The sequence below is a fragment of the Schistocerca piceifrons genome, chromosome 1, assembly GCF_021461385.2.
Source record: "Schistocerca piceifrons isolate TAMUIC-IGC-003096 chromosome 1, iqSchPice1.1, whole genome shotgun sequence".
Taxonomy (NCBI): Eukaryota; Metazoa; Arthropoda; class Insecta; order Orthoptera; family Acrididae; genus Schistocerca; species Schistocerca piceifrons.
This window is the reverse complement of record NC_060138.1, coordinates 477,643,870-477,668,257: the sequence shown is the minus strand read 5'-3', so window position 1 is coordinate 477,668,257 and position 24,388 is coordinate 477,643,870. Positions and strand designations below refer to the sequence as shown.

At 41.5% G+C, this 24,388-nt stretch overlaps 1 protein-coding gene across 1 annotated transcript in view; it reads right to left on the bottom strand.

Moving 5' to 3' along the window:
* The window catches only part of LOC124800691 (transcription factor Sp8-like), a 229,751-nt gene extending 205,599 nt beyond the window's left edge, over positions 1-24,152 (bottom strand). The window contains exon 1 of the mRNA XM_047263015.1: positions 24,060-24,152. Within this exon, the coding sequence (XP_047118971.1) occupies positions 24,060-24,119 (60 nt within the window). The 5' untranslated portion in view covers positions 24,120-24,152. The remainder of the gene's footprint in view (positions 1-24,059) is intronic.
* Positions 24,153-24,388: the final 236 nt, after the last annotated feature.

The following is a 24,388-nucleotide window of genomic DNA, read 5'->3' as shown; positions in this document are numbered from 1 at the left end:
ATCCCAGACATTCGTCCGTTCCTGTTTCTTGCTTTCCACCTAGGCTAAGCAGGACCGCCACCTTACGGCGACAGGAATAATTAAAGAAGGATATGTCTGTTCTCCGCTTACTATCATCTTCTCTACGTATGACGCGTCTAGTGTGAACGACAAGCAGGTAGCGTCCTTATAGGGAAGAATCGATTGCGCTGGTGGCTCAAATGGTTCAAACGGCTCTAGGCACTATGGGACTTAATATCTGAGTTCATCAGTCCCCCAGACTTAGAACTACTTAAACCTAACTAACCTAATGACATCACATACATCCATGCCCGAGGCAGGATTCGAAATGGTTCAAATGGCTCTGAGCACTATGCGACTTAACTTCTGAGGTCATCAGTCGCCTAGAACTTAGAACTAATTAAACCTAACTAACCTAAGGACATCACACACATCCATGCCCGAGGCAGGATTCGAACCTGCGACCGTAGCTGTCACGCTGTTCCAGAGTGAAGCGCCTAGAACCTCACGGCCACACCGGCCGGCGCAGGATTCGAACCTGCGACCGTAGCAGCTGCGCGGTTCCGGACTGAAGCGCCTAGAACCCCTCGTCCACAGCGGCCGGCTCGCGCTGGTGGGTAGCTGTGTATATGTCACTGCCTCTACATGTTTATGCTCACATCACGTGTCATTTCACGAATCTCGGATTCTGTCATGTTTATAATGCATTCTAATAACGCAAATTACTATGACATCTGCTCTGTTTTGCTTTTAATTTTTATGTATAGTAACCTCCAATTGGTTTTACTGATCTTAACCATTACGGATAATATTTCTTCGGCGTGTTGATAATAATGCTCCAAATGCTGCATTTCTTTGCAAGCCGGCTAACGATGGTTGTGAAGTCTTCATTTCCCACCTACATTATTTCAGACCAGTCTCATGGCGTTCTCGGTTCAAGAATGATTCAAAACATGTTTTCACAAGAGGTGAATAGCTGGAAGCCGATTTTATGGTTGACGTGATGGTAGATCATTTTGACACCGCACATCGCCTGAAATAAAGAGACTGATTTGGTAAGAAAACTGTTCCAGCAGAAACGATTGATGGTGGATTTTCTCACCGATTGAGGCAGGTGTCGAAGCTGCAAAACGACAGTAACAAGGATATTAATGATCGAGGTGCGGTAAAAACTCGAAAAACGTTAGTAAGGTAGAAACAGTCGTGAGAACACTAGAAATATATTGAGGTGATTGTATGGGTGTGTATATTGTGGGCGAGATTCGAAAACAGTAGCGTAGCTTTCCATATAACACACAGGTATTTAGTTTTTATATTTTTGATCTTTGCATGGAAGGCCAATTTCATCTAAATGCTACTGAACTTCTTGGTTTCTTTATTAGTTTCACCAATAAAAAACTTGTGTTGCGTACAGACGTGAACAAATATATCCATAAAAACTTCCAGTACTTTTTGGATGGGTGTCAGAAAACACAAAATGAATGTTCTGTGCAGACGATTCTCACCTAATGAGGAGGTTGTTCAGCGTTGCGGAAACGGATCTGTGACGGTCTGATAGGTCATCCGTGAATAGGATGGGGCGATAAGTTGCAGGCCGTCGGCGCAGCAGCTCGCGAAACTGCTGAAGCCGTTTCCTTTCCTCGGTTACCCGCAGCTATAATCACTGAAATGCACGACTGACTCTTGACTAAGAATTTAAAACAAAGTAAACAGCCACAAACAATTTTCCAGTTAGGGGCGCACAGTCGTAGCAAATACCGTGACAGATTAGCTCTATTCGCTTGTCTGATAAGCTAATTATACTGCTACTATTCCTTGCAATTACAATGTTCTGCACCAGTGCTTATAAATGAACTTGCCTTACACTGCACAAGAATGTCTGTCTCAAAAAAAAAAAAAAAAAAAAAAAAAATGCTGTCGAATGTATTTCTTATCAGAAAAACCGACTATCTGTTAGTGCCGCTTGGCAAAACGCAAAATATTTCACATGGTTCTTACTTCATTTTAAATTTTGTTCAGAAACACGATCTGACCTGTTCACAGCGTGTTAGTTTGCTATGCACTGAACTGAATCCCACTGTGATCGAATACACGCACCACGTTATCGAAACGTATTCCGGTGCAGCAACCAGACAGAGAGTGAATTTATGCGGCTCTCCATATTCATCTTCATAAATCTTAGGCCCCACATTCACTTTAGTAACACAATACGCAACCAGTTACGGTACGATAAACAGAAAAAAATCTGTACTTTACTCTGAAAAATGGCATAAGTGAGTTAATTACTTAGGGTATCAAACCATTTCGGTGAAAAAAAGAAATATCAGAAATAAGTGAGTACAAAATCTTGGGTGGGTGGTAGAATATTTTGAGATACGTCTACGTTTACAAATTTATTTCAAACGATTCTCTACGTCCTGACTGCATTCTGCAAAGCCAGAAAGTAGTTACTTTATTTTTCACATAGCAAAAATTACCTTCTTGTTTCTTCATACTTTTTAGCCAACTACTCTTACTGTTATGAAACAACACTCATATTTAATCTCATCTGGGTTTAAAGTAAAAAAAAGATGTATTTCTCATCTAACTGATTAACGAAGAATATTGCCACCGCAGACAGTCGAATTCCGTTACGGCCATCTGTTCTCTTGTTTGCAATCAATGTCGTTTTACGTCTGGAGGATGCAGCTGCCACAAAATAATCACGTGGTGTCGAAATAGCCTTGCTACTGCTGCTCTGTCCTGCTGAGTGAACATGGCTAGCCAGTTGGACACATGGTGCTGGCTACACTACAAAGAGATAACCCTTACACTTTACAGTTATTTTAAGAATATATCTGGTAATAAGAAAATTGAAAATGTTACAATCAAAACAACGCACAGTACTCTCAGGAAAGAAGGCAGACAGGCAGTGCAGTTGACAGAAATTTTTCATTTAGATAAAAAACTGTTAGCTAAATTGCAGCTCAGATCCACTTTCTTCGTGTGGATTAACTGTTTCACCCTGTCGCTAATTCGATTTTTAGTTGATTCTGCATTTTTCCGTCCCATACCGACGGGTTTCGAAGTTTCACTCCAAGCAAGAGCTGCCCCACAAAGGTTAAAGACCCACGTAAACAGTAGAGGAAATAAATGTCAAAACGAACGCAACTACAGCCGCAGTTAACATGTTCATTTGTAGTCCGTAAACCCCCATACAGTGTGTGGCTGTTCCACTTGCGAATAAAGCACGTGAGGTTAGTTAGCTTGGACGCTTCTGTACGATTTCTCCCATTTTACCCACGTAGTCCTCAAGAGATATATATGGGCGTGACTGAGGTAAGTTCCGTAACGGTTCTCGGAGAAGGGATCACTGGAATACTGAGATCAATGCATTTCATCAGATACGACGACTTTATTATTTGCTATGACTGGGTTCCAAGTGAATTTCGTCAGCAGCAGTCTCCTTCGTAGATGAGTTACATTTCTTGAAATTCTTCCTTTGAATCTTCATCTGGTTCCAGCTTTAATGACAGATTCCTCTCAAACTATGACTAACGTATAAATATTTTACCATTGTGGCTGAACGCAAAGCACATCGCATATTAGGTACACATACTGCACAGCAGTTTTACACCTGTTCCCCGGATTACACTGTATTCGTTTCCACCGGAAGTTAGCTAACAGTATTTCCAAGACCTGATATTCTCCAATTCCTAAATATCCCGAAATTTTTCTGACATTGCTACTTTGTAACAGCGTCTTCTGTTTGGTTTGTGGGGTGCTCAACTGCGCGGTCATCAGCGCCCATACAAAGTCCCAATTTTTACACAGTCCATTTTCTTTTCACAATCCAGTCTAATCACTCTCACAAATGATGATGGTGAAATGATGAGGACAACACAAACACTCAGTCCCCGGGCAGAGAAAATCCCCAACCCGGCCGAGAATCGAACCCGGGACTCCGCGATCCAGAGGCAACGCTAGCCCCTAGACCACGAACTGCGGACAGCGTCTTCTGTGAGAACTGAAGAGCTTCGTTACCACTTGGAAAAATGCTGGGGTATTGTCTTCATGGCAAAACTATGAAGAAAACTTTCGTATAAACATATGTGAGGAAGTGCTTTCTCTTTTAGACATTAATGAAACAATATTCTTCGTTATCTGACACCATCAGTCGTCCTGCTGACTTTTCCACATCTACAAAATGTGTCTCTGGTGATAAGATGAATCATGAGCCTCAAGCAATCTAGGTTGCAGCAAATTTTGGTCACTTTTTTGCAGATTTCTTATTATTTTTATTTACTGGCCTTTAGAGTTCATACTCATCTTTACCAAGGCTGATGTATCAGTATGACAGAAGTGGCTTCACATCTTGCACTTTTGTTCAGTATCACACATGTTCATTACGTGGGTTGATAACACTAAAAAATTCTTATGCGATGATAATTTCTAACAGATTTTTACTTCAACAATAGTTTATCAGTGATGTAGCTGACGATGGCTGGTTTCGCTCGCTACGGATGAAAACTGAGCAACTCACGGTTAACCGCGGTAAAGCCGACTTGAATCAAAGGATCACGAAAGACACGAATAATCGAAAATACACGTGTTTTTAGCGGAAATTGCTATTTACTGTATCTAGAAAACATGCTACATATCCCATTTGACAGCCTGCTATCTTACTTACGCGTTGCTCAACGGAAACTGACAACTCTTTAGGAAATTGCATTTAAAAAACACATGATTTTATATCACTTGCTTTTAGTTCCTCTTCAGGAAACAATTGTGATTTTTTCTGTTTCATTTAATTTGTTTTTGGAGACCTTGGTTTCTGTGACAAGGGATTCCCTTGGTCTCATCTTGAACCCACTTTGAAATATGTACGGAAACCAAGCAGCAAATACAAGAGTGGAAGGACGTGAAAGAGAAGCCGCAGTTGTGGAGGTCGTGAGACAGGTTTGTAGCCTATGCACAGTGTTATCCAGTTTGTACACTGGGCAACGGTACAGTGAACTAAGGAGAAACTAGGAAAGGAAATTTCAGGGAGAAGAAATACAAACTTCGTGGTTTCTCAGTGACATTGTAATGGTGTGACAGACTGCAAAGGATTTGTAAAAACACTTGAACTCAATCGACAGCGTCCTAGAAAGAGATTATAAGATGAATATCAACAAAGGTAAACCATGGGTTAATGAGAGCAATCGAATTAAATCATGCGAGCTGAGGGTTTTTTTGAGGTTGGGAAACAGAAACTAAAAGTAGTAGATGTGTTTTGCTTTTTGGGCAGTAAAATAATTGGCCGAAGCAGAGAGGTTAGAAAATGCAGACTAACAAGAGCAATAAAAGCATTTCTGCAGGAGAGGAGTTTGTTCAAGTCTGACTACAATTTAAGTGTTAGGAAGTTTTTTCTGAAGGTGTTTGAAGCGTAGTCTTGTACGGCAGTGAAACTCGGACGATAAGCAGTAACTAACGAGGAAGTACTGAATCGAGTAGGAGAGAAAGGAAACTTATGGCACAACTTGATTAAAAGAAGGGATCTGTTGACAGACTACATTATGAGACGTTATGGGATGGTCAGTTTGGGACTGGACCGAAGTGTGAGGGGTAAAAACTGTAGAGGGAGGCCAAGACTTAAATATGGTAAGCAGGTTCAAATTTATGTGGCTTACAGCAGTTATACAGAAATGAAGAGGTTTGCATAGGAAAGACTAACACGGAGAGCGGCATCAAACCAGGCTGCGGGAGGAAGACCAGAACAACGACGAAGATATTCGTTCTATAAAGAGCGTTCTAGAAGTTCCCGTGGAAGGTTGTTGCTCGAGCGTATATACAACGCAGCACGACTCCAGTGTGGGTAGATAAGCAGCGACATGTAGGCGAGGGATTAGTGTGCCATTAGTGTCTTTCCGACCTGAGTGCCGTACATGTAGAAACGTGAACTATGGTGACGTAATTACCAAATGCGTCCTAACAGGACCAAGGTGCTGTTATTCTTTTCTTGGTTGCCGAAGGACAAGCACCAGTAGACATCCATCGGAGAATGAAGAATGCATACAGGGCCGCATGCCTGTCAAAAACCACCGTTTTTGAATGATGCGCCAGGTTCATGATAGTGCACGTCTCCATATCGCGAACGTCGTAAAGCAGAAGTTACGCCAACTCAAGTGCGAAACACCCGAGCACCCGCCCTACAGTTCTGATCTCTCTCCATGCGATTATCACGCCTTCAGTCCTTTTAGAAAAGAACTTGAAGGGCCGAAGATCCCTGTCGAACTTGGATGTGCAGCAGGGAGTTACGGACGTCTTCTCACAGATGTAGACAGTGATTTATCACATGGGTATATTCAAACTGGTGCATCGGTGAGATGATCGAATCAATACTCGCGGCGACTTTACCTGATTGGCATAGCGATTCTGGACTGTACGGCCTTCGAACACGAACTTTTTGATCGCCTTTTGTAGTTTAATTAGAATACTTCAGGCTTCTTTCTTAAGGGGGGTAGGACGTCAAACGGGCAGACTTGGAGCAGGAGAGGCACCACAGGACATTTTAATTTCTACTGTCTATACTTTTACAAATAAATTCATTAAACTTTGTCGTCATGACCAGGAAGGATTGAGGACTCACACTCATAGCAGTGGAAGTTCAAAAATACCCTTTTTTTACATGTGAAATTTCATCATTTTTTCACTTACTACTGGCTGCATTTGTTTATGTAGGTGCACTTTTCTTCCTAAGTAAGAGAGATTCTATGATGAGTTTTGCACAGCATACAAGCAGTACTTACAGGTGTATGAAACTCTAGAATTTACCAAAACTATTGAAAACTGTGGTAAAAATTGAGATAATTAACTATAAAATTTGAGTTTTTTCTAAACAAGAAGTTTAAAATGTAACAGTTCATTCATTTTTTTCATACATTAAATAAAGTCTAGAGTTTCATACACATGTAACTATAGTTTGCATGCTGTGCAAAATTCATCGAAGAATCTCTCTTACTTAGGAAGAAAAGTGTACCTACAGCAACAAATGCAGCCAGTAGTAAGTGAAACATTGAAGAAATTTCACATGTAAACAAATGTATTTTGTTACGTATATGAGCTTCCACTACTATGCGTATGAATCCTGAATCTTTCCTGATCATGCTTTCAAAGTTTTATGAATTTATTTGTAAAAGTATAGACAGTGGAAATTAAAATGTCCTGTGGTGCCTCTCCTGTTCCAAGTCGGCCCGTTTGACGTCCTACCCCCTTAATTTTTTTTTAAATATCGCCGAACTAAGCACGGATAATCAGGAGCTCGCTGTAATTTTTATGTTGCGGCATGCACTCACTACGACAAGTGTCGCTTTTTGAGCTGTTAACATCTGGAACAGATATGACGGTGGCCCCTTCCTTACTGCAAACTAACGGATGCAAAGGGCAGTTCGCAGGAAGCCCCAACAGGACTCTCTCTCTCGCTAAACATTCTGACATCCGAGTCAGCTCTCCGGGTGACGACAAATCTACTTCCAACGCGAAAGGCATCGGGGAGAAGGACATCGCTGCTGTTTCGCGTATCCACTCAGTTGTCGCTGGGACGAGTCGGGCGACGTAGCCGACTTGGATAAAAGAGCCGGCGGCATCGGCTGACAGATACACGGGGTGGGTCGGCTGTGCAGCTTTCAACAGCCGCCGGCCCTGCAGATCCATCATCCGCGCTGGCTGCCGGCGGTTGACTTCGCCGTTACCGGTGGTGACGTCTGCTCGCACCCCTACCGCACCCTTGTCAGCAATCGCTGCCAGACTCGATCCCTAGCAAAGACGGCTGAGGAACCTCGCGGGGTCTCGTCAAGCAAATAAGTGCCACATAAACAGTCAGCGGGCCTGGTAATTTCTTGGATGCAGCTGATAACGAGAACAGAAACAGTGCACATATATCCAATTATGCAACATTTCATGCATTTGTCGCTGTATTGTTCGATGTACAGGGTGTTACAAAAAGGCACGGCCAAACTTTCAGGAAACATTCCTCACACACAAATAAAGAAAAGATGTCATGTGGACATGTGTCCGGAAACGCTTAATTTCCATGTTAGAGCTCATTTTAGTTTCGTCAGTATGTACTATACTTCCTCGATTCACCGCCATGATTTCATAGGGATACTCTACCTGTGCTGCTACAACATGTGCCTTTACAAGTACGACACAACATGTGGTTCATGCACGATGGAGCTCCTGCACTTTTCAGTCGAAGTGTTCGTACGCTTCTCAACAACAGATTCGGTGACCGATGGATTGGTAGAGGCGGGCCAATTCCATGGCCTCCACGCTCTCCTGATCCCAACCCTCTTGACTTTCATTTATGGGGGCATTTGAAAGCTCTTGTCTACGCAACCCCGGTACCAAATGTAGAGACTCTTCGTGCTCGTATTGTGGACGGCTGTGATACAATACGCCATTCTCCAGGGCTGCATCAGCGCATCAGGGATTCCATGCGACGGAGGGTGGATGCATGTATCCTCGCTAACGGAGGACATTTTGAACATTTCCTGTAACAAAGTGTTTGAAGTGACGCTGGTACGTTCTGTTGCTGTGTGTTTCCATTCCATGATTAATGTGATTTGAAGAGAAGTAATAAAATGAGCTCTAACAAGGAAAGTAAGCGTTTCCGGACACATGTCCACATAACATATTTTCTTTCTTTGTGTGGCAGGAGTGTTTCCTGAAAGTTTGGCCGTACCTTTTTGTAACACCCTGTATACAGGGTGATTAAAAAGTTAGTATAAATTTGAAAACTTAATAAACCACGGAATAATGTAGATACAGAGGTAAAAATTGACACACGTGCTTGGAATGACATGGGGTTTTATTAGAACCAAAACAAACAAAGTTCACAAAATGTCCGAAAGATGGCGCGTGAAAGATCTCTTGCGCGCGTCGTTTGGTGATGATCGTGTGCTCAGTCGCCACTTTCGTCATGCTTGGCCTCCCAGGTCCCCAGACCTCAGTCTGTTTATTAAGTTTTCAAATTTATACTGACTGTTTGATCACCCGGTATACACACACACACACACACACACACACACACACACACATATATATATATATATATATATATATATATATATATATATATATATATATATATACTTTTACTACAGCCGGTTTCGGCAATACACTATCTTCTCGTATCTACGTCAGTCCAAACAAAGAATAAACAACTTCAGGAAAATACGAAAATACAGCATTTGCTTATAACTGGTACGTGAAATGATGCTTACTACATGATCAGTATTACTCATATGTCGCGTCACTTACAGACATGGGAAACCATATTATAAATATAAAATTTTCGCAGTCAGGCATATTCAGCAAGGAAACAAGTGTCTTAATGCGGAAGAAGATTTGGCCCGTTAGAACAGCAGATAACATCTGATCGTCATATAGTATGTACACGCCATGGGGTGAGAACCTAAGATGGTTGCTACAAGAAATCAACGAAGCAGAGATATAACTCATGTTAATTCATACATGCAGTTTCATAACAATGCAACATGTCAAATAATATTGTGAAATTGCACGAATGAAGTAACAGGAGTTACATCTACACTTCATTGATTTCTTCTGTTGTCACTCTGTAACATGCGTTTACTGCAGTTGACAGCTGCGGTTCTAATGGGTCACACCTCTCCCGTTTAACTAACTTGTTGCGTTCCTGCATGTGCGTTAACTGCGTATATTCGTATGTATTATATGGTTTTCCATGTCTGTAAAGGAGGTGATAGTGTGTAAGTATCATTTCATACACTGCCTACACGCTAATGATGTATTTTCGTATTTTTCTGCAGTTTGTTTTTGATTTGTTTTCTTGCATACGTATACCGAGAAGCTAGTATGGTATATTACCGAATGCTTGTGCAATAAAAGATTATTAATATAGTTCCGTGTCATGTGTATCAAAAATTACATTACTGCTGTTGAAGGTAACCTGCAAGAAATGTTCGATTTTGGTATAAGAGACCCGTTGTCTCCGGTAGCTCGTTACAGTGTAAACATATAATTATTATTTGTTTTTCTCAATATTCGAATTACCTCTCTTCCTGCAAAATCACATTCACAGCAGTGAAAATTTTCACAGCGAACTTCGCGGCATATCACTTGTGCGAACATAGATCAGGACCTGAGCCCCTTCCTCCTCAATGAGAGTCCAATGTTTTAACCACTGCGTCACCGCCATCGGTGCGTTTATCAGTATAGCTGCCATGGTAAATACACAAAACAGTACACGTTTACAATGTAACAAGTAGACAAGGGAAACTGACAACTATCTCTTCATGTAGAAGAAGAGTTATTGCTAAATAACGTTAAAACGAGGTATTCTTCGGCTGCAGGATTGGGGGCTCATAAACCGGGGAAAACTGTGTCACACAAACAGCGCCCCATCGACGACGAGTTCATGAGAGAAGGTGTTTCGATCTGGTGGGAGGAAATCGGCCTTGTTCTTTTGCCAAGTACACCATCTCGACAGTCACCTTAACCCTTTACCCGGAATGTAATTCAGTGTCTGCGCAACCCCCCTATCACAAAGATGGGCAGGATTAATGATGGCAGGCTCGTTCTTTCAGCGGTAGGGTATGATGAAACAACTGCAAAATTTATACTTGTGGACGAAAACAAAGGAACTTACACCTTGTCAAGTCCTACTTAGAAAACTCCGATCTCCACATGCACGTGACCTGTAAAACTCTCCAGGTTGCTCCTAGAATAGCAATAGAAAGAAAAGTAGCTGCAGAAAGTCATTGCTAATAGTCACTCTTCTCATAGCTCATTCGTGAATGGAATGGAAAGAAATACTAAATTATAACACAGTACGAAATCTCTCTGCCTCTATCCTTGGAGAGTTTTGCAAACTATAGACGTAGATGTAGAAAGGAAGAGAGGATTTAGGTGCAATTACCTCCGGATAATTTTAGGAAATCAATGGGAGACTTTAATTCTGATTGCTGGACGAAGAACTCCGCTCTTGGTGAATACCGGTAAATGCTTCAACCGCAGCTTAACTAAACTCCACATCAGATTTAGAACAGCACTCCCGCTATCTTCATGAAAAGTATCACCATCATGGTCGAATATATCATAACGATATAATAACAGAGGTTTGTATCAGCTGTGGTTACCTGATATCTTAAAGTTATTAATAACCAAATATAATAATTCCAATCCCAAAGGAAGCAGGTGTTGACAGATGTGAAAATTACCGAACTATCAGTTTAATAACTCACAGCTGCAAAATATTAACACGAATTCTTTGCAGACGAATAGAAAAACTAATAGAAGCCGACCACGGGGAAGATCAGTTTGGATTCCGTAGAAATGTCGGAACTCGTGAGGCAATACTGACCCTACGACTTATCTTAGAAGCTAGATTAAGGAAAGGCAAACCTACGTTTCTAACGTTTGTAGACTTATAAAAAGTTTTTGACAATGTTGATTGGAATACTCTCTTTCAAATTCTGATGGTGGCAGGGGTAAAATACAGGGAGCGACAGGCTATTTACAATTTGTACAGAAAGCAGATGGCAGTTATAAGAGTCGAGGGGCATGAAAGGGAAGCAGTGGTTGGGAAGGGAGTGAGACAGGGTTGTAGCCTATCCCCGATGTTATTCAATCTGTATATTGAGCAAGCAGTAAAGGAAACAAAAGAAAAATTCGCAGTAGGTATTAAAATCCATGGAGAAGAAATAAAAACTTTGGGGTTCGCCGATGACATTGTAATTCTGTCAGAGACAGCAAAGGACTTGGAAGAGCAGTTGAAAGGGATGGACAGTGTCTTGAAAGGAGGATATAAGATGAACATCAACAAAGGCAAAACGAAGATAATGGAATGTGGTCGAATTAAGTCGGGTGATGCTGAGGGAATTAGATTAGGAAATGAGACACTTAAAGTAGTAAAGGAGTTTTGCTATTTGGGGAGCAAACTAACTGATCATGGTCGAAGTAGAGAGGATATAAAATGTAGACTGGCAATGGCAACGAAAGCGTTTCTGAAGAAGAAAAAATTGTTAACGTCGAGTATAGATTTAAATGTGAGGAAGTCGTTTCTGAATGTATGTATTTGTATGGAGTGTAGCCATGTATGGAAGTGAAACATGGACGATAAATAGTTTAGACAAGAAGAGAATAGAAGCTTTCGAAATGTGGTGTTACAGAAGAATGCTGAAGATTCGTTGGGTAGATCACATAACTAATGAGGGGGTATTGAATAGAATTGGGGAGAAGAGTAGCTTGTGGCACAACTTGACTATAAGAAGGGATCGGTTGGTAGGACATGTTCTGAGACATCGAGGGATCCCCAATTTAGTATTCGAGGGCAGCGTGGAGGGTAAAAATTGAAGAGGGAGACCAAGAGATGAATACACTAAGCAGATTCAGACGGATGTAGGCAGCAGTAGGTACTGGGAGACGAAGAAGCTTGCACAGGATAGAGTAGCATGGAGAGCTGCATCAAACCAATCTCAGGACTGAAGGCAACAATAACAAACAACAACAACAACCAAATGATTGTAGATGCACTATTTCGATACTGATACTGGAGAATGGAATTCCATACGTTAGCAATAAACTATACTTATAGCTTAACAGATTTAAAATTATCCAATTATTTAGTATTCTGTTACTCTCAAGCAGACTCTTAGCCAAGAAACCAATTTTTCAGTCATTTAGGCCGACGCATATGTATTCGATCGACATTCCGCCAGTGTCCACCATTGTCAATGGTTGCCAAGTGCACATAAAGAAGTAGCTCATTCGTCAAATTAAAAAATCCGGATATTTATGTTAAACAACTTGAAATATTCTGATATTTCTGTTATTATAAGCAGCTGCTATAGAACTGCTGAATAATAAATTCTCCAAAGTGGTAATGCAATTGTGTGTTGAGTTTGTTAACAGTACGGGTTTAGTAACACTGATATTGAGTAAAATGCTACTGTAGTGGTGAAGTATTGACAAGAATATATGAGGTAGCTAAAGTACATGACATCGCCCATTCTGCACGAATCTGACGACCGTAAATGAGTAACAAAATAGTATACGAATGGCGTTAACTTGTTTTCCGACAACAGTGTGTAACAACATACTTCTAGCAAAAAAGTATAAAAACAGAACTTCCATACTTATAGCACTTCGCTGAAATACTGAGGCACGAAATAAAGCATGTAAATTACGCCAAAGAAGACTAGGCACCTTTGTAATAGGTTAGAAAAGTGTCGGTAAACGGGTTAAAGGCTCCTGCATAGTTTCGTAAAAGTAGTGAAGGTGCCAAAGGGTGGTTCTGCTGTTCGAAATAGTGTTAGTTTGGATCATAAGTCGTAGATTTTTCGGGAAGATCATTTCCAGGGAGGACATTTTTATTTACGTAACAGAATCACATAAGTGAGAAATGGTACCACAGTTTCTGTTGCACCATAGTTTGTCGATGTGCATGTTTCTGGCTGGTGACCTCTCTCAAAGGTCTGAGAGATGCAACAGAATGCCGCCCCCAACTGACACTTTCGGCGAAAAGTACCGTGGCTTACAAACAGGCATTCGAGTTATAACCATCTCTGCTTATTCAAGAATTTCTTAATACAAAACCAGAATACTGTCATGCTAAGTATATGTAAACTTATTAACTTACTACTCAGATGACAAGCTACTAACTGATGCTAACTCATTATCATCTGTGGTATTTTGTGAGAAGCATACGACAATGTGTCAATGGCAGAGATGCGACTTCAATACATGTCTTCAACTAAATCAACTCGTCATTGTACCAAATCGTATTAACCAAGATACATACGGAGTACCACTGCAAATGTGTGATTGGCTCGAGGTCAATTTGACTAACAGAATCGGAATTTTCCAAAAGGCGCTCCAATCATAAGCACAGCAGGAAAAAAATCTCCTACCCCATCACTTCTTTTACGAAATTATACTCCAGGCTTTTTCTCGTTTACGAAACTGTTCTAACGCATTACACTGTTATCTAGAAATCCCTGACATAATTTGTATTCTTTATTTAGTGTTCCAATTAGTATTCTTGCGGTAGAGTAATAGACATGAAACCTTAGTTTTTATCTTATATTATCCTTGCAAAAAGCGAGTTGATTTACAGTTATTATCGGAAAACTAATTAACGCCAGTCATTTATTCCGTGTCAGTTCACGCGCGTCACTTTTGTGTATCAGAATAGGCGACTTCCTTTACTTTATCTACCTCATATGTCACCTTTAGTTGAGCGCTGCTGCATCTATGTTACTCTAAGGCTCAAACGATGCACATTGTCAATAGCAGGTTGCCTATCTGAATGCTTCCAGGGGCAACAAAAATTTGACTTTCAATATTTCGTACACTTATCGACCGGATTCAAAAATTTAAAATGCTGTCCTAGTCTACTCACTAACAGATATAATCTTATCTTAAAGATTTAACACAATAAGCCAAGTATTCCAGTTAGAACTGTGAGTACGTATCCAGGCAGCATAACCTACGGCGCGCAAATTACCCAGACTCCAGTCATCGATTATTCGAAAATAAGAGAACTTAGCAGTTTCCAACAAGCTTTACGCATACTTCAAACTCTTTCGCAAATTTTTCCCGCATAAAATAGTTAAAGTAAAAATGTTTATTACTTACTGCGTTTTTGATCTTCATGCTGTAAAACTTCGCTATCAGTCATGACATTCTATTTTATTACTTCTGTACTATCAGCTCTACTCGCAACACATTTTGCAGACAGTATTAACAGATACGAATGAATGTACCTGCAAGATTATGTCATTACATGACACATAGTTCAGGAGATATGACGTAATAAACATTGTGATACGCGAAAAAAAAGCTTTTCCTGAAACGGAGCGCAAATTATCCAGATTGTACTCATCAAGAGAATAATCCGCAACTAATAAAACTAAGACGGAGACTTAGAGAAGGAGACTCTGCTTTTGCAGATCACCTGCTTCAACAAGGCCGCAGTTACATGGTGCAGCACGAGCTCTTACATAACATTCAGGAAGGGAGGAAGATGAACTACCTTGAAATAATGGAAATTAATAAATGTCACTAGAAAGAAATAACATCAAAGAATAAGAAATAGCGGAAAGAAACCGTTTTAAAAATAAAATACTAAATTTGGAAGGTTTTCAAAGCAGAAGAAATAAAAAATCGGGAACAACATGGACAGAAGAAAGGAAGAGACTTCATGGAGAGAAAAGGATGGAATACTGGAAAAATAGGGAATAACAACAAAGGAAGAAGAAGAGCTGAAGTTTTTAATGTGATCCTAGTTGGTTAATACGATTGTAAAAAGAAAAGTCACTTGCACTGAATGATCAAACACAGTTACCTTACTCACCACTTCTAACTACAGATGTTGCTAATAATCTCACCCAAACAATTTTGGAAGTTACGCCTCCCACTAATACGCCCCATTTTAGTTGTTTCAGCTGCTGTAGTTTCGCTTGCACTATTAAGAAAAATTATTTCGTGCAATTATAGTTCTTTCACTTGCCTATTTAGTCTCAGCTGTAATATTTTCCAGCTTCTAATACTCGACTTGTTAAAGACAAGACTGTGTTATTCTGTCACTCTTCGCTGCCCGCCCCCCCCCCCCCCCCGCCGCCTCCTACTGAACATACCACCAAAATCTACTGTAGATATAATGTTCAGATTATTTTTTTCCCAAAACAGTTGTTGTGATTTGTCATGTAGTTCCTTATTTAATCTGTCACATATTTTATTTCAGGTAAGTCGTTTTACTTCGTATTCAACTGAAATAATTCCCTCTCGCTTTAGTCCTAAATCATACATTAACAGCTGTCATCTTTCAATGCCAAATGGCTGAAGAAAGGGCATTTTTTTACAAGTTTACACCAAAGCTGCTAATTATTTATCGTCTGACTAGTTTCTGTCTTTGCCCAATTTCACAAGCCACGTGTACTGTATTTAGGATATGTTTGGCGTGGACAGTTCTATTTATGTTATTACAATGAAATGTATCTCAGATCTTCATTATTCAGCATTATCTGATTCACTTGGCAACGATATTTTATATGCAATGGGGAATTTATGCTCAGTGGATTACACTGTGTGTGACGCTGACAAATTTATCGTAGCTTTGCATCAGTATCTGTCAGAATTAGACAACTTCGCAACAAAACCTGTCAAAATTATGTTAACTTTATATGGACATCTTTCAAAATAACTATAACATCTATGATAAATAAGTCAGCTTGATAAACAATGTAATCCAATAAGAACAAATTAATCATTGTATATAAAATATGGTTGTTACATAGATCACAACAAAATGTCGAATCAGGAACACCTTAATCCGTCTATATTTCCAATTTGATTTTATTTTTCCTACCAGTTTCCGCTTTACACTCTGTCGTTTTCAGGCTCCCTAACCGATGTGTAGGAAGAATCGCACCTCTTGCACAATCGAAATAGTGTCCAGCATACAGTCATTGGTCTGAAATTAATGAACGAAGGGATCGCGTTGTTAAAAAGAAGTCTATGAATACCATTGATTCTATGCTGCCCACTATTTCGATTTCACGAGAGGTGGGTTTCTTCCTACACGTCGGTCAGGGGGCCTGAAAATGGCATAATGTAACGCCGAAACTGGTACCAAAAATAAAATGCAACTGGAATCATAAAAGGCTGGAGGGATTTTTGATTTGACATTTTATATTGAAAAGCGGATGTGCCGCAAACGCCCTTTATGAAGATGGACTTCCACAGACTGGATCACTATATTCTGGATAATGAAGATCGGCGATACTTGTAAGTGTGATGGTATACTGTTTACATCAAAGGTATCCCAAATACGTGGCTTGTGATAAAAGGCAAAGCCGTAAACAGTCGGCCAATAAGTATTTAGCAGCTTCCGCGTAAACGTCTTAGAAATTTCTTTTCTTCAATATTTGGGAGTTGCAAGACGCGGCTTGCTGACATTGTTTATAAAACCAACTGACATACACTGCAAATGCGCTTTATTTGAAATCTTTGATCCCACAAAAATTTCGCAGTTACTCATATTTGTAATTGATGATGGTGTAACAGCCAAAAACCGATTTCCAAAATAATGCATACTGTAAAATGTTACACTTGCGTCATGTGTTTTTTCGTTCAGAGTTATAATAATAACAATAATAATAATAATGCACATGCATAACGTCAAATACTTAAGAAATTAACTCATTTGTAAAGTATTAAGGCGTGTAATGCTTCTGTTATTCATAGTCGACTGAAACAACAAGTTTATGGTCACCAGTGACCGTTCATTTACATCCATGACGCGTTTCGAAGGTTTAAACCTCCATCATCAGGTGGATTTACATGTGTTAGTACGACATGTGTATGTGTGTGTGTGTGTGTGTGTGTGTTGTGTTACGATTTTGGGGTAACGTGTGGCACTGTCTCCAGTGGTCACAGGCTCCTTTCTGTGTCATAACACATCACATGTAAACTGTCATATTTTTTAAATGAAGATGGTCTGACACACGTATGTCATACTAACACCAGTAAATCCACCTGATGATGTAGGTTTAAACCTTCGAAACGCGGCGTGGATGTGAATAAACAGCTACTGGTAACAGCAAACTTGTTGGTTCAATATACGGTACAGCATTTTCCTGCTGTCTCTATATGCTATCTACAATGTTCTGGCCTTATTTTCAGGTTTCTTTTTCCCCGACACCCTGTTGTACATAATATTTGCAAGGAGTGTTTTCATGGGGGCGCTCGATGTGGCACGAGCTGGGCTCGGGGCAGACGTGTGCGGCCGTGCGACCCCCGCCAGTCTTCCACAAAGCGACGCAGCGGGCGCCCGCGGGCCATTCAGGCACCTCTGCAAACTTTCCGCCGGATTAGCCGCGCCCGTGTAAGTAGCTTTTGTGCTCCGCGCCTCGGGCAGTCCTAAGAGGTTAAGCGGCTCCGCGCAGACAGACACTTAAAAAAAAAAAGGAACACACGGCTGAAGAGGGGAAAAAATAGGATTGCGGTGCGCAGAAAAGAGCATAGGGCAGAGGGATGTCTGTCCGACTGGTGCGGCGTTTTCGCCCGCCGGACACGGGTGCGCAGCGGGACGCCCGACAAAAGGGCCCTCGCCGCCGCCGCCACTCGCGGCTCTCCAGCAAACTAAAAGCTGGCGCCAGCCGCGCGGAGCGAAAATAAAAGACCGATAGAAGAGCGCCGAGACTAAACAAATAGAGGAGGCAGTCTTCGGAAGGGCCCGTCGGGTCCATTAGCGACTGTGGCACCTGACGTGCGATATACACTTACGGGGCGCACAATGGGGAAGGGACTTAATTTCTCAATAGCCGCCATATGCCGCGCCAGGATGTGGGCCCCCGGCAGCCAGCCAGCGGTTTGCACGCAACGCGGCTGGGCCGCAAAAAAAAAAAAAAAAAAAAGAAGTATGTAGGGCGGGTGTTTGGTCAGTCGGCCGCCAATTAATGCGTCGCTGCGTCCGAGGGGATCAGCCAGTAGCGGTAAGTCTTACACAGTCGCGACGGCATCCGAATAAAAATTGTAACGTTAAAATTCTTCTCATTAAACTTCCGCGTCATCTTGTGAAACATCTGATATGTTGAAATAACCGACCGCGGTGGCCGAGCGGTTCTAGGCACTACAGTCTGGAACCACGCTGCTGCTACGGTCGCAGGTTCGAATCCTGCCTCGGGCATGGATGTGTGTGGTGTCCTTAGGTTAGTTAGGGTTAAGTACTTCTAAGTTCTAGGCGACTGATGACCTTATAAGGTAAGTCCCATAGTCCTCACAGCAACGGCTGCCTAAGGTACAGGCCAGGGGTTCTCAAAATTTCCCTCTGATGGAACACACTGAAAATTCTGCATTTCCATGGATCACAATCTTTATTTTGAGAGTCAATAGAATACATAAAATTTATAAAACCGACAAGAAACCTTTTTTATTGAGTGATTACTTCAGTTTTACACTGTAACTAAGAGCGCAGAAAAAATAACAACTTTTTAAACAAATAAGAAACGTCCAGACAAAAACCGTGTTACGAACGGTTTTTCCTGAGCAGTTGCAAACTTCCCCTTGGATCACCAGTGTTCCGTGAAACACAATTTGGGAAACCCTCGTATAGAATAATGAAATATTAATCTACGCCCTGCAAAATGGCCGAAACGTGTTTTTTTTTTTTTTTTTTTGTTCTTTTCTGTTTAAAGTGTTTGTCCACCTCCACAGCTGAGTTGTCAGTGCGTCTCACTGCCACATTGAAGTCCAGCGTTCAATCACCAGTACAGCCAGAGGTGTCTCCTTGGTGCGAAGACTATTACTAGAGTGGACTCCACCCCAGATTGGTGATCCAGTAGAAGAGCTATTTGAACGAGAAATATAGGCTCAAGGCCTGGAAAGCCGATAATGATTGCGAAAGCGGTGTGCTAACCCCATACCCGTCCAGACCGCATACGAATGACACCACATGGCAGAGAAAAGCACTGCGGCCGGTCTGCTTAGCGCGATCCTCTGGGCCTTATAGTGGGGTTTCATTTTTGCTGTTAGAAGATGACGCGTCAGTACACCCAGAAAGATTTTGTAAGAGACGTTGCCGAGAATACAGTAAGTCACGTCAAACCAATATACACATACATTGCAGCATCAACGTGTAAATGTATTAAATGGAATGATCACGAAACTCACCTCTGGGTAAAGTATGTGGCAGGCTTTGACAGACCTCGAATTATTAGTAGGACATGGGCAAGCTGCAGAACGTCAAAGTATGACATGGCTAACAAAACACGTCAGTGGCCCATTCTCTCAGTACTCTGCTCAGGTGTGTCGGTTCCCAGTGTGTCGACGAAAAACAATGAGCGTATATAAAAAGCGGAGCAGTCAATAGTCATAGGCTTTTTTATCTGCGAAAAAACATACCTAACAAAAATAATGATACATCTTAACGTTCCCTTGCGATACAAGGTCGGCATTGACTGGACACATTCTGCCTTACATCGCTAAATAACCGGAATTCACCGAATATAAAATATTTATTGACGCCTCTCGGGCATATAGCAGTTATCATTACAGCCTATCTGTTAAAATGAACGTCACAACTGTTACGCGCGAACAAAATACGAATGACATATTATGCTGAATAAGGTTGCAGTAATCTGTCATCTGTAATTTTTATACCATGTAGAGCGACCTGAAAAGATGACATGGACGGGGTCAATCTTAACCGAAAAACCTTCCTCGAAAGACGCACTACATCTAGCGAAAATTAGCTTAAAAATTCCTGTGACAATCTTTTACATTCAGACCCTCAGAGATCGTGAAGACAACACAAGACTAAAAATAGCAGTCAGTGCACAGAGGTACAGCAGCAATCATTGTTTGCAGACACTACCAGACTACAAAGGCTACTTAAAATACACTTCACTAACAAGCACCCTCTACCACACACCTTATACTGATTCGCAGACTAGATACGTACAGGAGAGCCACATTGCACCGATCTGTCGGTGAAGGTACTGGGCACAATAAGATATTGCTCCTGCAGTAACACAGGACCATCAAGCGGTATCGTTGATACAACGGAACGAGCACACACATACTATCGACACAGATTTTGACGAAGCTGAATTAAAAGGTTTCTCTAAATACTTAGCTGTAAAAGTGCTAATACTCGCTCATGTGTATTTGCTATGACATTACTCTATAACATCCAGTACCAACTTCTGAAACGAGTTTCTTTTCGCGATATATTTTTTTTTTTTTAGTTGATTAGGGGAACTATGTAGAGCAGAACAAAAGTTCTTGAAAATTTTGTGGCGCATTAGATGTAAACAGTATATCTGAGTGGTTATACAGTAAATCATTGTTGCAGGCGAACTGTGACAAGGTGTGATAATGGAGCAACAACACGTTGCCGAAAAATTGTAAGTACAAATCCCGAAACTCTACTAATATATGCAATTGTTTATGTAGCCTTTGTAATAGAAAAGAGTTTTGGAAGTCTAATGCAATTTCACACAGCTCATGATGATAACTTCGTTTCACAAACATCGAAAAACATTAGGCGTAACCGCATTTCATTGTCGACTGTTGAGCAAGTGATGATAACAGAAAACGTGGACAAACAGAAATAAGTACGTACTCGGAAATCCAATTTCAAAGGTGTTGCTTTTCTGTGGGTAAGTCGGGGCAAAATCAAACAGTTGTCAACGACTGTTCCTCAACATCTTATCCACATTATATTCTTCACTTTACATGCTGTGAATTAAAATGAAGGAGACCTGACTTACAGGTGCATATAAATCAAAACTGCGCACTATATTCTGTCAAAGGCTCTACTTCTTAGTTATGATTTAATACTGCGTGTAATATAGAGGCTATGAGTAGGTGAATGAGAGTAATAAACTGGAAATCGATCTCCAGCATCGAAACCGGACCGCTGCACATGCACTGTGAATTCATACGAGGATAAAGATGTAAAAATAACCAAATTGCATCACTTTGTTCAGAAAGAAAAAAGGACTACGCAACAAATGAACACGTCCACGGACCAACAGTTAAAAACCAGTATTGGGCAGTGAAAAGCAGATACGAAATAGTAGCGACTTTAGTGTGACAGCGCAACCATGTCGGAGACACGTAGTTAGTAAACCTTAAGCCAATCATGAAGAAACGACTTGAAAACAAAAACTGCAACGCAAAAGAAGAAGGTGTCAATTTGGGTGACATAGAAACTTCTCCTCAAATGGTAGACAGATAACATCGAATGTTTTCGAAAAAGTATGAAAATAAACTTTCTCACTGCGACCCTAAACCTCTCAACACGTGATTAGTAAACCTTAAGCCAATCATGAAGAAACGACTTGAAAACAAAAACTGCAACGCAAAAGAAGAAGGTGTCAATTTGGGTGACATAGAAACTTTTCCTCAAATGGCAGACAGATAACATCGAATGCTTTCGAAAAAGTATGAAAATAAACTTTGTCACTGCGACCCTAAACCTCTCAACACGGTGGCTGGTTAACACTGCTTTTATTGTTTTAAGTGCAGTCAACACATGTATATATTTACTTAGGTATTTGGGACAAGTTAAACAGATGTCAGAGGCAAAACAGACACTCTGCCGACCACTTACAAGACTTCCAGTTTCAGATCGGAAGACTCGACAACTGCGTCATGTTTTCGTGCACACGGTGATATATTATTGACGAAAATACGAACTGTTCTTTTTTATAATTACGGTGCAAGTCGCAAATGTCGTGAATGGTACATTGTTTCCGAGGACGCGGTTTTCACATAAGGCGCTTGCGTCGTTATTAACGATACGTGTGTGAATATTCTGGCCCCAGATATCGCCAACAAATTGTTACCAAAACTGACTGGACCTCATCTGCGAAAACCAATAGTTCCCAGACCATCCTCATTTGGGAACATTAAGTTTAGATTGAGCCGTCACCGCTGGTGTGCTCGTCATTTGTGAAGTGCACTCGTCCGCGAAAGTAAGCGGCATAAATCGGGACGAAAGCGTCCCTACAGAACCCACATGTATTTTTCCACTCATATTAAAAGTTCCATGGTTGTTCTCATCCAGGTGTATGATTTCCTGTTTAAGACCTGAATATTCGATCTTTCCTTCATTCTTACAGTCCCCACGTGTCAATAAACGGGCGGAAAAATTAGTTTTTACCTCTGGAACACTGTTTGTTGAAAGGAGAAATAAACGTGTTTGCCCGAAGATGACGAATAAAAAACGTACCTAGGTGTCAGTTCAGATCCGACATTTTTATTCCTCTATTAACCTGGGAAAAGTAAAAGCTATCCACAACATTTGTATAGCCTATGTAGCTTGATGGGTTTGAACTGGCGACGATTCGTTCCATCGTATCGGAACTGAACATAATGAGTAGGCATTTACGTAAAATATCCTACTGCCAAACACTGCGAAAGTAATGGAAAGAAACAGGGGTGGGGTACTGACCACGGATCCATGAACTTGGTAAGCGACGTTACTTAATTGGAGTAGGCGCTTTACAATTTGGCCGTACTCACAGTCTAGGGATAGACCTGAATGATTGTTGTTCCGTCGATTTTAGCGACCGCGTGTGAAAACAGAGGCGAACAAATTGACTGTAGGAGCAAGTTAGATTTCTACCGCTAATTGTTAAGTTCAAATGAAAATCGTCATCTTGTGGAAATGCCAGTTCAAGTGGTGGTTGTTATTCAGCTGCTAACCCAAAAAGAATAGGCCTATATCAAGAAATTTGAAACTATTCGCATCATATGTATACACAGCTAGATGGCCTTGAATTGCCGACGACTGATCCCGTTATGTTTGGATCGCGCAGAGTGACAAGTATACGTAAAATGCCCTGGCGCCAAATACCTTCTTTGAAAGTTGTGGGAAGAAAGAGGCGTAGGGAAATGACGACGTTTCTACGAACTTTCAGAGACTTTTACTGTACTGCACTACGGCCTTCCCAAGAATATGTGTTCCATAAAACTGGTTTTAGGAGGAAAAAGAAAGAAGCCTGAGGAAGCCACTTGCAGTAGTGGCCGAAACGTCGGGTGTTTTTCACATTCACATTGCGGTCACAGATTCTGAAGAATTTTGTTGAATGTTTCAATGGCCGCGGAAGCCTATGCTTACACAGAATATTTGTGGTTCCGTCGGCTTTACAGTGCTCACGTATGTATACATGGAAGAAAAAAATTGCTGTTATTCAAGGAAAACGTTAGACTTCTAGAACTGGTTGTAAGAACAAATAATGATCTTCACTTGCAGATGTCAAGGGTCCTGCAAGTAATTAGTCGAAATTGCTAAGCCGATGTGGTAAACCGAGAAGAATCGTATCAGCAAATTTGAAGGTATCAGCAGGATTTGTAAATGTCTGGAACAAGTGATGATTCATGTTGGAATTGGGCAGAATGAGGAGTAGACACTTGTTTAAGCTACACTAGTGCGAAATACCGTCTTCGGAAGTAGTGATAAGGAACACGCGTTACGGAAATGACGACATTCCTGCCAACTTCACGAGAGCAACTAAAGTGGCCTAAGAGTTGCCGGTACTTACGGTCTGTGCGTATAGCTGGCCGGGCGGCCGGCCCACGGACGGCGTCACGTCTGTGAGCATTGCGGCGCGGCTCCGTCGCGGCGCGCCCCTCGCTCCTGGTGCCGGTGGGTAGCAAGCGCGGCCGGCTGGGTCTCCACAGTCGAGGACGGCGCAGGTCGCAAAGTGAGCGCGCGACCAGACGGGCGAAACACGTCCCTCTCGCTAGCCGGCACAAACTACACTGTCCGCCGTTGTGGGCGACACCGCCCCTCCCCGCCCCTCCCCACCCACGGGCCCGGCCCCCACCCGCCTACCCTAACCGGCGGCGAGGAGAGCCGGTCGCGCGAGCG